At 32.1% G+C, this 16,017-nt stretch overlaps 3 protein-coding genes across 3 annotated transcripts; 2 read left to right on the forward strand and 1 right to left on the reverse strand.

The window, feature by feature from the left end:
• The first annotated feature begins 4,281 nt into the window (after positions 1-4,281).
• Positions 4,282-5,452, forward strand: LOC126724479 (uncharacterized). The gene is given in 1 exon segment (XM_050428998.1): positions 4,282-5,452. A coding segment is annotated over 1 exon segment (240 nt). The 5' UTR covers positions 4,282-5,042; the 3' UTR covers positions 5,283-5,452.
• Positions 5,453-9,556: 4,104 nt separating this feature from the next.
• Positions 9,557-10,519, forward strand: LOC126722136 (NAC domain-containing protein JA2L-like). The gene has a single exon (XM_050425289.1). The coding sequence runs from the start codon at positions 9,557-9,559 to the stop codon at positions 10,517-10,519; it is 963 nt and encodes a 320-aa protein (XP_050281246.1).
• Positions 10,520-14,175: 3,656 nt separating this feature from the next.
• LOC126722888 (beta-D-glucosyl crocetin beta-1,6-glucosyltransferase-like) lies at positions 14,176-15,652 on the reverse strand. Its single transcript, XM_050426030.1, has one exon. The coding sequence runs from the start codon at positions 15,604-15,606 to the stop codon at positions 14,242-14,244; it is 1,365 nt and encodes a 454-aa protein (XP_050281987.1). The 5' UTR covers positions 15,607-15,652; the 3' UTR covers positions 14,176-14,241.
• Between the last annotated feature and the right edge of the window lie 365 nt (positions 15,653-16,017).

Here is a 16,017-nt window from a genome sequence, read left to right on the forward strand (position 1 = left end):
GCGATACATATGCATGTGTTACATGCTATTTTTTATTGATAATTTGACTAATTATTTATATCTTTATAATAAAAATTGTGTTCACTTTTAAATACATCTATGCGTTTGCATGGGTTACATGCTAGTAAATTATAATAAGGGGATTCCTCGTCAAATTTGATAGGGTCATATTATGTATAACTAGTATGTAACCCGTGCTACCGCACGGGAATGGATATAATTAAATAAGACAATGAAAAAAAAAATTGCATTTTATTAGTTAAGTGTTACTATTGGTTTTTTATTTTATTTTATTTTATTTTATTATTATTAATCATGAGTTTATTCATGTTTAGAAGGCTTAGTTAAGTCTAAATTCATATTATTAACCAGAAAATTTTATTAAAAAAACTTAGCATTATGTAATTTTTTTACAATTTTAGTCGAGCAGACCAGCAAACCTTATATGATATGGCTTATCAACTGAGGCTTTACTTGTAATTGCTTATAAATAATTGGCATAAGAGTGGTTTGTGTGTATAGGTGGATTGTACGTTGGGCGTATATGAAATGCTGTTTGTATTGTCTATCTTCTAGCTTAGATGAGTATAGTTTGATAGAATTCGTATAATTGATTTCTGGGAGGTATGTGATGTGTGATCAGTGGATGGTTTCCTTTTATTTTTTTATTATTATTGTGTGGTTCCACATGAGTATGGTTCAGTGTCATCACAGTGACATAAAATATGCTTTGGACAAGAAAGATTGTGCTTTATTGTTTGGTAGATTAGATGTATACATTCGGAGATTTTAAGTTACAAATGATGGTTCTAATTTATGATTTAGCAAACTTTATTAGAAAATGCAGATGATTCAAATTTTATGGTTATAGCCTGTAACCCCATGCATATGCATGGATATACTTAAAAAATACACATTGAGGTGCATAGTATAATTCCTATATATATAATTTAAATACTATTGATATATAGTTATTCTTATTTTTTGTTAACTCTTTAAAAAAATCTTGTAAGAATATTATTAGGTAGAAAATGTAAATTGTCCATATTGTTTTTAAAAAAAATTTATTAATTCTTAATTTTTGATATTGTGAAGCACTTTTTTTTTTCTTTTTTTGCTTGCTTATTTTCTAAGTGATAATTGCCTGCTTCATAATGTTTTTTTTAATTATTATTTATATATAATTCAAAAACAAAATTTTCACAAAAAGAAAGGAAAACGTTTACTCACCTTTTCTTAGGAGTGTGTGATTTGTTTTGTTAACGGAGACTCTGCTTTTTTGATCTTCATCATACCACTAAAAAAAAAAAAAAACGATTGCACAAATTGCAGCCCAAATTGGGGAAAACATAAGAATATGAAAGCAAGGGAGATAGAGAGAAACTACCTTCAATGCCTTTAAAAACTCAGAGAAAAGATTATGCATTTGAGAAATAGACGAAAGTTAAATGTGAAGATCTATGCGAGAGTGAAAGTTTGTGTTAGTTTTAACTTTTAAGTGGTGAAGGCGTAGGAATGTTTTTTTTTTTTTTTTTTTTTTTTTGTGTGGAAAATGTGGCTGAATGTTTCTGGAAGGTTGTATGTTTATGCTTATATGAACAATGAATGGGATGGTAGGGATTTTTATAGTGTGCAAGTTAAATGTTTTTGCTTAGGTGAATGAACTTGATTATTGTGGTTTTCTAACTTCCGTGTTAGGTGTTAATGCATGCACAAAAATTTAAAATTTTAGATAAGATACATGATGCAAAATTAACTATCCAATTTAGAATTTAAATTATATTTTCTCTCAGTTTTGATTTTATAAATATATATATATATATATTCCTTTGGCACAAAAATTTAGAAAGGATTTTAGAGTGATTGGGACTAATAAAATAAAAATAAAAAATAAAAAACAACGTGAAGAGCCAAGAGACAAAAAGAGTCATTAAAGACTCCTACGTGATTGGAGGAAATTTGTATATTTATGTATGGTGTGGTCTTCACTTGACACCTAAATTTAGAAAAATATATTGGGACTCATGGCTTAAAATTAGAACTTTAATTTGGAATTCTATATTTGAATTTAATTGAAAAATCTAATTTAATGTACTTAAGATATTGTACATAAATTTTACCCTATTTAAAAATATTTTAAAAAATCCTTACCATCATCTAATTGATGAAAAATGTTGACATATATAGTAAATGAAATTCATGAAGCCAAGGTCACTTTGACGACTGAAAGTATGAAGAAATATTTTACTATATAAGAATGGGTTTGAAATAAGAGTAAAGGTGGAAGACCAAATTTTTAATTTTTTAGCATAGAACTAATGGCTTCCTTTTTACTATTAAGTACAAACGAAAAATTGCATTTTATTGCTCAGTGACAATAGTTGTATGTGTATTGTTACTAATTAATCGCTTGTATTGTTATTTTAAGTATTCAAACAAAAGTACCAAACATAAGTTCTAAGGCATACCATGTTTGTGAAGGACTCCCTTCTGGGGTAAGAAATGAGACCCAATATTGCCCAATACTTTGTCCATTAACCCAAGCTTCCCCTTTTCCCATAGAACCAAGGTTTAATGCAACAGGGTCATTTCCTTTGGGTGCATCAAATTGAGTCTATAAAGACAATCCATGAAGATAAGGTTAGTGCTGATTAAGTATACAGAAATAGTTCAGGCAAGAATAATTAGCATGACAAAGCATTAGCAGAATTTATACCTTGTACCATGTGAGTCTTTGATGATTAGAGTTTCCAAACCTTCTCCATTGAATATTACTTGACCCTTGTTCCGTGTGAATATTTAATTTCTCTCCTGATAGCCCAACCTCCATGAAATTATTGCATGGAATTAGCTAGTTCGAGATCATAATCTCATTAGTTATAAACTTTGTAGATGAAAAATGGGTTATGACAATCTTTGAGTGAGCACTTGATATGAGAGAATAATATGAAAATATAATTTGTGGATAAATAAAGCATTACAGATTGAAAATACAAATATAGATATAAGAAATGAACCTGGTATCCCCATGTATAGTCTGTGAAATCTTCGGCATCATTTTTGTTTAGTATCCTTACTCTACGTAATCCAGTAACTCTTCTCTCAAGAAATGATCCTGAGTCCTTCATGCCACAAATAAAAAGTAACTTAATACAATTTTTGAACTCGAAAGCATATATATATATAAGATAAATGTTACAGAATATACACTGATGGGGATGAAACAATAAAGGCATGACTGGATGCAATTTTCTGAAAAAATGGAATCTAACGAAAACTTAATTCTCCTCATTCATGTGGCTGAATGTTTCTGGAAGGTTGTATGTTTATACTTATATGAACAATGAATGGGATGGTAGGGATTTTTATAGTGTGCAAGTTAAATGTTTTTGCTTAGGTGAATGAACTTGATTATTGTGGTTTTCTAACTTCCGTGTTAGGTGTTAATGCATGCACAAAAATTTAAAATTTTAGATAAGATACATGATGCAAAATTAATTATCCAATTTAGAATTTAAATTATATTTTCTCTTAGCTTTGATTTTATAAATATATATATATATATATATATAATTCCTTTGGCACAAAAATTAAGAAAGGATTTTAGAGTGATTGGGATTGATGTGAAAAAAAAAAAAAAAAAAAAAAAAACCAAAAAAAAACAAACGTGAAAAGCCAAGAGACGAGAGAGTCATTAAAGACTCTTACATGATTTGAGGAAATTTGTATATGTATGTATGGTGTGGTCTTCACTTGACACCTAAATTTAGAAAAATATATTGGGACACGTGGCTCAAAATTAGACTCTAATTTCATATTGAAATTGGTGTGATCTTCACATGAATCTAGACACATGTCACACAATTAGAGTTCTAATTTGGAATTGCAATCTGGACACATGGCACAAAATTAGAGTTCTAATTTGAAATTGCAATTTGAGTTTCTCTCTGCTTCACCTATTATTTTATATATAGATTATAAACTTATTAATAATCTAGACCATTGGATAGGTAAAACGTATCTTTTATGATAATAAATAGACCACCACCATCCTACTTGTATACTGTTGCCAAAGGCCTTGTAGCTGAATTGACACCTCCCTATGCACAAAGTGCTTGGGGTTTTAAGGGAGAAAATGTTTGAGCTACGGGATTAACAACATGTTGTAATTATTTCTCAAAAAAAAAAAAAAAAAAAAAAAAAAAAAAACTTGTATACTGTTATAAAAACGCCTACATTTGCTCTAATATTGCAAAGCGCGTTCCTTAAAGCTATTCCCAGATTCCAACTATAACCAACACTTTCCCAGATCGTATCTCGTGTTTTTTTCCAAAGTTTGCGTTATTTGAGGAGAGCTGGACTAAGACTTCACATCAATGGTGTCTTTCCACCCACGATCATGGTATCTTCTTTTTATTTTGCCAATATAAAATAAAAAGGTGGAAGAAGAAGATCCATTTTCTCTTGGTCAATAAATAGTTTAATTGACTTAACCCAATTATATGTATTCTTTCGCCTTTAGTTTTGCCTAAACTCAAGAGAGGCTAACAACTTTAGCATCAATGGTGTTTTCCCAATTTTGTATCTAGTACTTTCTTGGAAAATATTTAGTGGTGACTAACCCATACCATTGGTTTATGAGCTTTGCATTGTTTAAGAAAAACCTGAACTGAAGAAGAGGCCAAAGACTTTGGTGTCAATGTTTGTTGTTTTTCTTTTTTTTGTTTTTTTGGATAGTTAAGGGTAAGGGGGATTTCAACATTGGTTGTCTATATTGGAAACACCAATAAATGTCTGCTTATGGGGTCACTCTCACTCTCATATTGCTGCTGTGTTTAGCTAATGTGGTCAACTACAGTGAAGCCCATGTGAGTATATTGTCAAATTAATGTCTTTTTTATTTTTTTACTCAAAAACCCCAAGGCTTGATTTTTCATAGATCCCTTGAGTTTTCTTGTGAAATTTGTTATGATTTTTTGTGGGTATTTTTGAATTGAAAAGTTTGTTTCTTGATTTTGGAAATTAATGGGTCTGAGACTGAGATGATGGTGCCAATGGTGGAGTCAGGAAGGATGAAGAAGATGATGATGGTGATGAATGATAGCAGAAGGAGGTTAGGGAGCTTCTAGATATGTGCACTATGCACTTGCTGTGGTGGGGCCAAAGGTCTTTGCTTGCCATCTCCTTGTTGCTATGCCATCAATTGCAACATTCCCAACAGGCCTTTTGGCTTTTGCTCTTTCACTCCCAAGACCTGTAATTGCTTTGGATGTCATCCCTAACTCTCTTTCTCTCTCATTCCATTCTATATAATTTTATAATTTACTTACATTGTTTAATTTAAGGCTCAAGTTGATGCTGTTGGGAGTGTGGATGGGAAGAATATCTATTCTTCATTTAAGGCTCTTGGTTGTCTACAGTGTTTTTTGTTTTTGTTTTTTTTTTTTAGTTAAGGGTATGAGAGATTTTAATGTCTATATTGGAAATACAAAAAAGTGGCCACTAAGGGAATTACAATGCTCTTGGTGTGTCAATTTGGCGTGTCAATTGTGCTTTCTTATTTACTATCTAACACACTATTTGAAAATGTTTCATAGTAATGATTAGCCTATACCATTGATTCTACTAGCTTTACACATTGGCCATATGGATAAATATGTAGTGAAGCTTTTATAAAGGTAAATCTTATTCAATTGGTTTCCGCTGGGCTTATCAGTGTCTAATAAAAGAAGTGCTTGTTTTTGCAATTTCCTGAAATGGGCGATAGGATTCGATGTGCCTATCTTCTGGTTTTGAACATATTGTGAATTCTTGAGCATGTTACATGTTGGCATGTGTTTATGTGTTTACTAAACATAGCATCTTTTTTTCATTTTTTAAATTAGAAACATTAAACCCTTCAAGAAAAAAAATTAAAATAAAACCAGTAACATTTTTTTTTTTTATCAAACTTCAAATCTCTTATTCGACGATAAGAAATTTATCAATTGAGCTAACTGAAATTCAAAAAAAATTAGTAACATTGAAAGTAAAAGTTGGAAAAAAAAGAGTCAATCTCATAAACGTTGACAAAAAAGAAAGGAAAAACTCATAAAAATTGATTTCTAAAAATAACTTCAGAGGGGGAAAGAAAAACTATTGACTTGAACAAAAGTATGGTATTTGAACTTAAATAATTATGTGACACTTGGACAAACAATAATATCATAATTTTGGATCATTCATTGAAATTGAGAATTTTCAAAATAAAAAGTAAGCAAATTATAGACAACTTATGTAGTATAAAGATCGAAGTTCTAATGTATTCAAAATAACAATTAAATCCTTAAATAAAAGTAAAGCTAAAAACACGACAAATGAGCAAGAGATTGGATAGTTTGGGCATGTCATTCAAGTTGTTCATCGTCAGGGGAATGTACATTTGAGGGAGTATATATGCATCATAATAGAGGTACCTCTACACACTTGAACATAATTGTTGAGCCTTTACATAGGGAAGGTGAATTCTCTCTCTATCTTTGCACGAATCACATATCAAAGGAAATGGGACATATTAATTAAGGAGAAAAATTGGCAAATGCCCATTTCACACAAACTTTCCAGCATTTTGTCCCATTTTCCAAACTAATTAGGAAAATGCCCTTGTTTTGAACAAGGGAGTCAATTTCGTACCGTACTGGCCGGTACCGCCGGAATATACCGTACCGACAAGCAAACCGGTACATATACTCCTGTTTTGTATCGGAAAAAATACCAGCCGTACCGGCCAATTTCGGGCAATACCGGCCGATACAGAAAAAAGTTTTTTTTTTTTTTTTTTTGAATTTTTGTTAGGGCAGAATGGTAACTTATTTGCATTAACTTATTAATATTATTTGTTTTCTTAATATGCAATGGTAACTTTTAAGCTTTCTATTTTATATATATAAATATATATATATATATATATTTTTTTTTTTTTTTTCTTTTAATTGATACTAAAGTCTAAAACCAAGAATAATTAGTTCCGAATTGAGGAAATGTTTTATGGTAAACTTTTATATTTATTATAATATATATATATATATATTTATTTATTTATTTATTTATTTATTTATAAATAAATATAAAAAATAGCGGTAAACCCGAAACGATACACTGGTATTGATCGATATTCGAAATATATCATACCGCTGGCTAAATCGGTACAGCCTCCGGTACGGTATTGACTCCCTTGGTTTTGAAACTTGATTTTCTAAAAATCGAGTTTCAATTTAAAACTCGATTTTTGGACAATCGAGTTACAGCGAACCCAAAAATTTAAATTTTTTTTTTTTTTTTCTGGAACTCGAGTTCCTTGAAAAAATTTAAATGGAACTCGAGTTCCATGAACTTGCGTACTTCACATGGAACTCGAGTTTCAAAAAAAAAAAAAAAATTTCTCTAAGTCTATGTCCGCTATAACTGGATGTTCCAAAAATTGAGTTTTACATTTGGAACTCAATTTTTAGAAAATTGAGTTTCAAAACAGGGACATTTCCTTAATTAGTTTGAAAAAGAGGGCAAAATGCTGGAAAGTTTGTGTGAAAGAGGCATTTGCCAATTTTGGCCTATTAATTAAGCTCACACTTTTAAATTTGTAAATGAGGCACTTCAAAGTTTAAACCCCAAACTTAAACAAATAAAACATTCTAAAGTTTAAACCGTAGCTAGATTTCTTTTTTCTTCTTTTGGATATATATGAAATTATGAAGTTTAACATGTCCCATTTAAAAGTCTAAGATTTAGTGTGTCGCAGGAATAAAACTCTTAATATTTTTTAATTACTTTCACCAAAAAGATAATTCAATCTCCTTTGATATATAAATTCTTTAATTGACTTACTCCTATATCTTTCGGATTTAATTTTTCAATAAGGTCCTGCTGAAGAACATTGTGTTTTTTTGTTGAGAAAATAGTGAAGAAGACATAGCTCAACTTCGTAGCCAAAATATTGCGTCAATGGTGCTTTCCAAGTTTCGTATCTATTACTTTCTTGAAAAATGTTTAATGATGACTAGCTCGTACCATTTGTGATTTGTGTTATAAATTATGCATTATTTAGGAAAGCCTAAACTAACTTAAAGAAGACGTCAAAAACTTTGGCGTTAATGGTGCTTTAATTCCATTAAATTATGCATGACGCATTACTTTCTTTTTCTTTTTCTTTTTCTTTTTCTCTTTTTATTATTATTTTTTTTTTGGGGAAAATGTCTCATGGTGCTAACTAGCCAATACCATTGATATTATGAGGTATACAACTTTACTTACATTACTAGAGAAGACGTCAACTCACCAAAAGATCAAATACCACGTTGGCGTCAATTATACTTTCTTAACTTCTTTATCAAAAAAATAAGGACAAAATGGGGATATAATCTCTTTTTTTTTCTTTTCTTTTTTTTCCGCTGAATATAATAACTCAGTGATTGATTTTTATTAACCAGCTCTTTGTAATCAACTACTACGGTCTATTTTTGGTTAACTATCTGATGTTTTTTTTGGACAAGAACTAGTTGATGGTTGAATAAAAAATATGGAGTTTAATTTCTGTTTATATCAAAAATTAATTGATTTTTTTTATTTTATTTTATGGAACTGATTGGTGTCTTGATCTAATGATAAAGAGTTATTATCAGGAGCAAACATCATATGTTGAACTTATATTTAAAAAAAAAAAAAAAAAAAAAACAACAACAACAACAACAACAAATATCATCTATTCTCTTTTCTTTTCTCAAAAAAAAAAAAAAAAATCCATTATCTTTTTGGGGCTTGAATGGAGGGGAGTTGTATCCGCTTACACCAAAAACTTATTGATATCTTGATATAATGATAAAGAATTATTATCATAAGCAAACACAATAAGTTGAACTTATCTTAAAAAAATAAAAATAAAAAACAACTATCATCTATTCTCTTTTCCCTTCTTAAAAAATAAAAAATAAAAAATAAATAAAAAAAATCTATTCTCTTTTGGGGCTTGAATGGAGGGGAGTTATATTGGGCTTAAAATATGGAAAGATTATACAGCCCACAGAACTTTTTTTATTTTTTGGTATTGTATGGGCTGAAGTATTTTTGAAGCAGCGAACCATTTCTTCTTAATTGTTCTCTTGATTTTGGGCTTTTTTTTTAGGGGTTTGTAATAATTATATGCTAAAAGAGCAGATTTTGATGATAACCCGCAAGAGTTTTATATAACCGCCCACACTATGGTATATTTACGGTATTAGTAATAATTTTATATATATAATATATATATAACCGCCCTAATAGACCGCCCCTTCTTAGCCTTGCGATATATATTACACATAGCCATAGCCTTGCCCTAATAGACCGCCCCTTAGATATTCAGAGCTTCTAATTTGTTCCAGAAAAAAGGTTTCTAACTTTTTCAACTCTGAGTTTGAGACTTCTTATATTCATCAAACATTCATCAAAAAGTTTGGGACTATCAAACATTCATCAAAAATTTCATACGATTTCCTACGTGTTTATAGAAAAGGGAAAGAAAATTCTTTGATTTCCTGAAACAATGGAGATGGTGGGGTTTCGATATGATCCTACAGATGAAGAGTTGATGAAGATTTTAATGGAGAAGGTCGACGATGCTGAACAAACTCACCTAAATCAACATTTTGATTTTATTGTGAATGATTGTGAGGTATATGACAAAATTCCTCCATGGGAAATATATGATTCTCATACCCACTATCATTTACACACTTTCCACCGCAAGCTCTACGTCTTCACCGACCTCAAAACAACAACCGGCAATCGTGTGTGCAGGGCTGCCGCTTGCGGAACCTGGCTTGAAAAAAGCAAGCCCAAAAGAATCTATGATTCTCAGGGCAATGTTATTGGGATCGACAGGATGCTCTCTTTTAAGGCCAAGGATCTTCATTCGGCCAAACTCAATAAAACTAATTGGATAATGCACGAGTTCTCCTTGGCAAAACAGGAATTTGGAAGAATCAACACAGTCCTGTGTGTCATCTATAAACTAAACAAAGGGTCAGGGTCAGATTGTGAGGAGGCCAACGGAAGAGGTCTCAAAAGAGCTTTTTCTTCTACTACAAATGCTGCTGCTGTGATTTCACTTGAGCCTGAGCCTGAGCCTATGATGCCTAGTGCTGATGATGAAGCGTTTGTTGGATGTTTTTCTTCTACTGCCGCTGTAGCTGAAGAGGCCTCGACCTTCAATACAACTGGTGTGATGTCACATGGACAAGAAGATGCCCAAGCCCAAGAACACAAAAAAAGACGGTTGGATGCTGATACTTTTACGGATGAAGAGTTTGCTGCATGGATAACTGATCCCACATTCCCAGATGAACCATTGAGTCAAATATTTTCTGATCTACCACCCCTGGTTGAAGTATGCAGTCAATCCAAATCAGACTCTGTTGCTGATGCTGATTTTGATGCATTAATTACTTCATTAATTTCTGATCCGACACAATCCGATGAAGCATGGAGTAAAATCTTTTGTATATGAGAATTCTTTTTCTTCTCTTTTAGTCTTGCACAGGTTTTTTGTTCTTCTCTTTACAGTTTATAGTTAGCATGTCTATAGTTAGAACTCTGGCAAATGGGTTGTTGGCAATGTAGCTTAAGAATTGAAGGATTGTACAGAAACTTGTTTTGATGGTGAAGGAACTCAAAGTTATAAACTTCTTATGCTTTCTTCTCTTATTTTCAATCTTTATGTTTTGTATGTGGATTATTGTTGTGCATATATATAAAAAGGCCATGCTATTCTTATAAGGCCACTCTTTTGAACTTGCCAACATTAACTGTTCATGTGGCAAATGTGAAGGAATTAAAGTGTGTTGCAATCTTAGATTTTCTCTTTGAGTTGATTGTATTTTTATAAGGTGCTTTATTCATCATCATGAACATAGATTCATCCTTTTATTCTCAGTAAATTCTATTACTTATGAAAAAGAGAAGTGTGTGGCAGTGCAGGAATGAGTCTGAGAAGAAGAGGAGTAATGAATGCAGAGTGAGGGGCAAGGATGCACCAAAAATTGAGGAGGCAAAAAATTAATTCGATCTTATTTGAAAACCCCAATCGTTAGTAAATTGATAAGTGTTTATTCTTGTATCTGTATATGTATTGAAGCCTAAGTATTCTTGGCAGCCATATAATCTGTTGTGACAATATATAACAGTAAGTATAACAAACTTCAACTAACTCGAATTATAACCAAAACTACTGTAGAATTGTCTTCAACCAGTGATAGTCATTTAGAATATTTATGTCGTAGGAAGGGAATGATAACTTGCACTGCTAGGTATAAACTTCTGATGCTTTGTAGAATATTTTTACAACACGTAGTGTGCACAATTGTCTTATTGCTTGACAAAGAACGACCTGTTGAGTTTGAGTGAGCTGTTGTTGGCAACATGTATTGTCTCAACAGTGAATAAGCTGGAGAAGTTTAGCTAGACTTCTTTTAGGAAGGTGTAGGTGACAAGTTCAGATGCTCTTTATATGGTAGGAAGGATGTCAGTGCTCATAGTCAGTCAAGAGTCTTGGATATTAGAAAATATATATAGCCTTATTGGCACAATATGGTGTACTTTCTTTTATTTTTTGTTGTTGGTAGGAATGACTTTCACTGTAATTAATTTTTTTTGTACAACTTAAATAATAAATTATATTTTTATATTAAAAATTAAACTGAAAGAGTAGTTAATTCCATTGATAAGGTATTGATAAACTGTGTATATTGAATTAAATTTTGCATAAGTAATTTTCAAATTCCTCTTTCAGGACAACATCTTTGTAGATCAGGAATTCCATTGATAAGGGATATGAAGAATTTTAAGTAAAAACTCTCACAAAGTTTTCTTCAGCCATGTATTCATGTTTCTTTTCAAAACCTGAAAAACTGTTGATGGGGTTGCTATAAGTGTAATCCTCATCCAATAAAAATGAAGTAGTGTGACCTAAATTGATAATTTTGTTCAATTTCTATGAGAATACTTAAAAGGTCCTACGGAAAAAATATTGTTTTTTTTTTTTCCTTGGAAAGCATAGATATTCTATATATAAAGATATAAAAACATTTCAAACACACAAGGAAAAGAGTCCAGGGGAATTATATTACGTGGAGATGGGATAGACCTAAAACTCCGAATTTCTTACTTCTACAACCAGCCTGTATGCACAATTTCTTACTTCTCCATATATGTGATCAATTGATGGTCTTTGTAGTGGGAAAAATATCTAATGTTTTGGATGTATGCAGTATCACAATTTCCTGTGTACTTGTGAGACTCATCACAGTTTCATGTGTATCTGATTTATATAATCTTTTACTTATAAAATAAAAACATGTGGACCAGATCATGTTGTGAGCATATTACTATTTTCTCTTCTCACCTTCTTCATATTGTTGGGCTTTTTCTGCTATTAACCCATTTGTCAAAAGTGGGCATCAACAACTATTACCTAATAGATTAGAGTAACTTATTTTTACTGTTATATCCACTATAGGTTGAGCTTGACATTTAGACCAAATGTAATTCTTTAAAAAAAATCACTACCTTTTAAAAATAGACCAAATTTACGAAAGGCCCAAGCCCAAACCTTATGACCCAAGTCTAAACTCCCCACCCATGCGTACATCAAAGGCTAAAGGGTTTGACCCTCCCCAGACACGTGTATGTCAAAGCTTAAAGGTCTGACCCTCCCCACCATGTGTGGATCAAACGCTGAAAGGTCTGACCCTCCCCATCCATGTGTAGATCAAAGCCTATTTGTACCCACAAACTCTCTTTTTCCTCTTCTTGTGTAGATAAAACCTAGCCACTTATAAACTCTCTTCTTCCTTTCCATGTGTAGATGCACGGTACAATGGCACATTTCCCTTTACTCTTTTTTTTTTTTTTTTTTTTGAGAATACTAAATATTTTTAACACACATACACATGGGAAGAGGGGAGAATGTTTTTAAAAAAAACTTACAGTGGTGTATATCCAAAATGGCATACGTTTCCCTTTACTTAAGCACAAAACATTGACATGTAGCAAAATACTCAATAAAGCTAAGGTGATATGGGGGAAATTATTGTGTACTCCTAGAGTATTATAAATATGTACTCCCTCCTCTCACATAAATTGTGGGTCCTACTAATTAAATTCATGGTGGGACCCACCATTTATGTGAGAAGGGAGAGTACGCATTTATAATATTCGGGGAGTACCTAATAATTTTCCGTGATTATTATGGACTAATAATGCTCTATGGCAAATTTCAATTTGTTTATAGTTTATATATATATATATATATATAAAAAGTTATTTAATGGTATGATGAAAGTCTAATACCATAATTAAATCACTATGTGGAAATATATATTTATTGCAAAATATAAAAGAAAGATTTGAATAGACAAATCATGGGCCGGTTATACAATACCATAATTAATTAAATCACTTATTCTTAAAAAATATAATTTTAATTCCTCATTATGACCTATTACTATTAGTGAACATATATATTTATGGCAAAATATAGAAGAGATATTCAAATAGACAATTGTGGATACTCAAAGAAGTCAAAAAGACAATGTGTAAATCAATTGGATAGTGAAATAAAAATGGTAAGTGGTCAATTAATTGTCTACCAATATTAGAGTTACAATACCATACAAGCATACAGGTTCCGCAAGCAGTGACAGATTTCGTTGTTTTGGCATAAAAGAAGGTCCCCAAGTTCCAAAAAAAAACAAAAACAAAAACCAAAAAAAAAACAAAAAAAACAAAAAAATATCCATATCCCACCGATGCCTTAGTAAATCAAGAGGGTGTTGTTTGGCACCTTACCAGTTCTATGGGCATCCAAAAACTTTGAAGAGTGGATTTGTTCTCTGGCAGTAGTTTGGATTTTTGAAGACATTATATTTTTGTGTGATAGTTTTGATTTATTTCTTTTTCTTAGTATTTTTTTACGATGTAATCGTGCTAATCTAGTTTGGCTAGTGTTGCAAAAGGGAATGAGAAGGTAATTATTTGATTAAAAGAACGTCTCTTTTTCTTTTCCCCATTTAATAACATGATTTATTTTGTATTAATAAAGTCTATTATCAATTCCTCTTTAAAAAAAAAAAAAAAAAAAAAAAAAAAAAAAAAAAAAAAAAGAAAAGAGCAAAGTCTAGTAAACCAAACCTAAGGAACAACTAGCAAAGGATGGTGCGAGGTTCTGGAAATTTAACTGCGCAGAAAAATTGTTTGTGTGCTACTATTTCCTACCATTGCTTTTTCTTTTAATTTGCTGCAAAGTCGTAGCAGCTCCTGCACCACTCCATCAATCTCATCATCTCCCTTATTTTCGATGTTCTCCTTCAATTCTTTTGCCTTCCTCTTTGTAGTTTTCTCCAAAAGTACCTTCCTAATCACCTTTGCCACCTCTTCTCTTTCAAGCCTCCCTTTCGTGTCTCTCTTCACTTCTACACCTGCACCTAACGCCTCCACCAGCCTAGCATTCACTGGCTGATCAAGATGCATTGGCATGGCTATAATTGGAACCCCAAACGTCATGCTCTCCATCACAGAACTCCATCCACAATGACTCACAAACCCACCAATGCTAGAGTGCTTTAAAATCGTTTTTTGTGGTGCCCATCCCTCTACAACCATTCCCCTATCTCCAATCCTATCAAGAAAACCTTTTGGAAGTGCCATTTGAAGATTGACTTTCTCACCTCGAGGGAATCTCACTACCCATATGAAGGGTACCATGCTGAGCTCTAGCCCATAAGCTATCTCTTGCATTTCCTCCTTTGACAAAAAAAACTCGCTGCCAAACGAAACAAACACAGCTGATGATGGTTCCTTGTCATTAAGCCACTCTATGATTTCCTTTTTCTCATCTTCTTCAACGGGGTCTTGAACAAGTGGACCGACCGGTACAATCTTCTTCTTCGCTAAAACAGAGAGATAATCAATATGCTTCGCCTCAATTTCTCGAAAAGTTTTGATCAAAACGATTTCAGAAGATTGTTGGAAGCATTCTAGCATTCGATCCCCATCTTCACTATCATCTGCGAACTTACCAACCTCATAATCCTGAAGATAAATTTCTGGAGAAGGATATTCAACACCAGGGTTGTTGGCAAGGTGCAAAAAAAAAGATGTCATTGTAGCACTCATGACCATGAACTCAACGGCTGGAATATTTTGTGACTGAGCAAGTGATGGTGCCAATATCTGAAGAAAATCATAAACAACCAAATCAGGCTTTAGTTGCTTTAAAATGGTGGTGATGTTTGGGCTAGCCATGTCCATGGCCTTTTTGAGTGTGGGCATGAGATGGGGTGGCAAGCCATTGGTTGTGTGGTAGTGTGGTGGAAGCTCAGGTAAGGATGGAAGATGGAGTTCCACAAATTCTATTGAAAGCGAATACTTTTTAGATAGTTGTTGTTTGATCGGGCCAAGGTTTATAGGTGTAGTACAAAAATAAATATGAATGTTTCTAGTTGTGAGCTTCTTGGCTAGCTCTAGAAAGGGTGATATATGGCCATGGGCTAACCATGGGAGCATTAAGACGCTAATAGTATTGTGTGTAGCTTCCATTCTCAATTTCCTGCTCTTTGGGGACTATTGCTTTTGGTTTTGTTTTGTTTTGGGGACAGATACATATTGTGTGTATATATATATATATATATATATATACACACACTATTAGCGTAAGAAGAGACGTAAGCATAGGTACGTAAAATTTGAGTGAGCTTCTGTGAGCTCAATTGCTAAAATTTTTGGAAATTAAATCAAAGATTTGTGTTTTAAACTTGGTTTATATCACAAATTGATTAATATTTTAACTCGATAATAAGAATCAAAAAAACGAAGAATAATTAAAAAGTAGGCAAGAATGGTAATACAAAAGTTAGAAACGTTAACTCTGGTCTAAACTAAACTAAAATAAGGGTGTGGAAAGGTCAAAAAGTTTAAACGTCGCTCGTGAAACCTCAGATAAAAAAAAAA

This window comes from Quercus robur, chromosome 4 (assembly GCF_932294415.1).
Source record: "Quercus robur chromosome 4, dhQueRobu3.1, whole genome shotgun sequence".
Classification (NCBI taxonomy): domain Eukaryota; kingdom Viridiplantae; phylum Streptophyta; class Magnoliopsida; order Fagales; family Fagaceae; genus Quercus; species Quercus robur.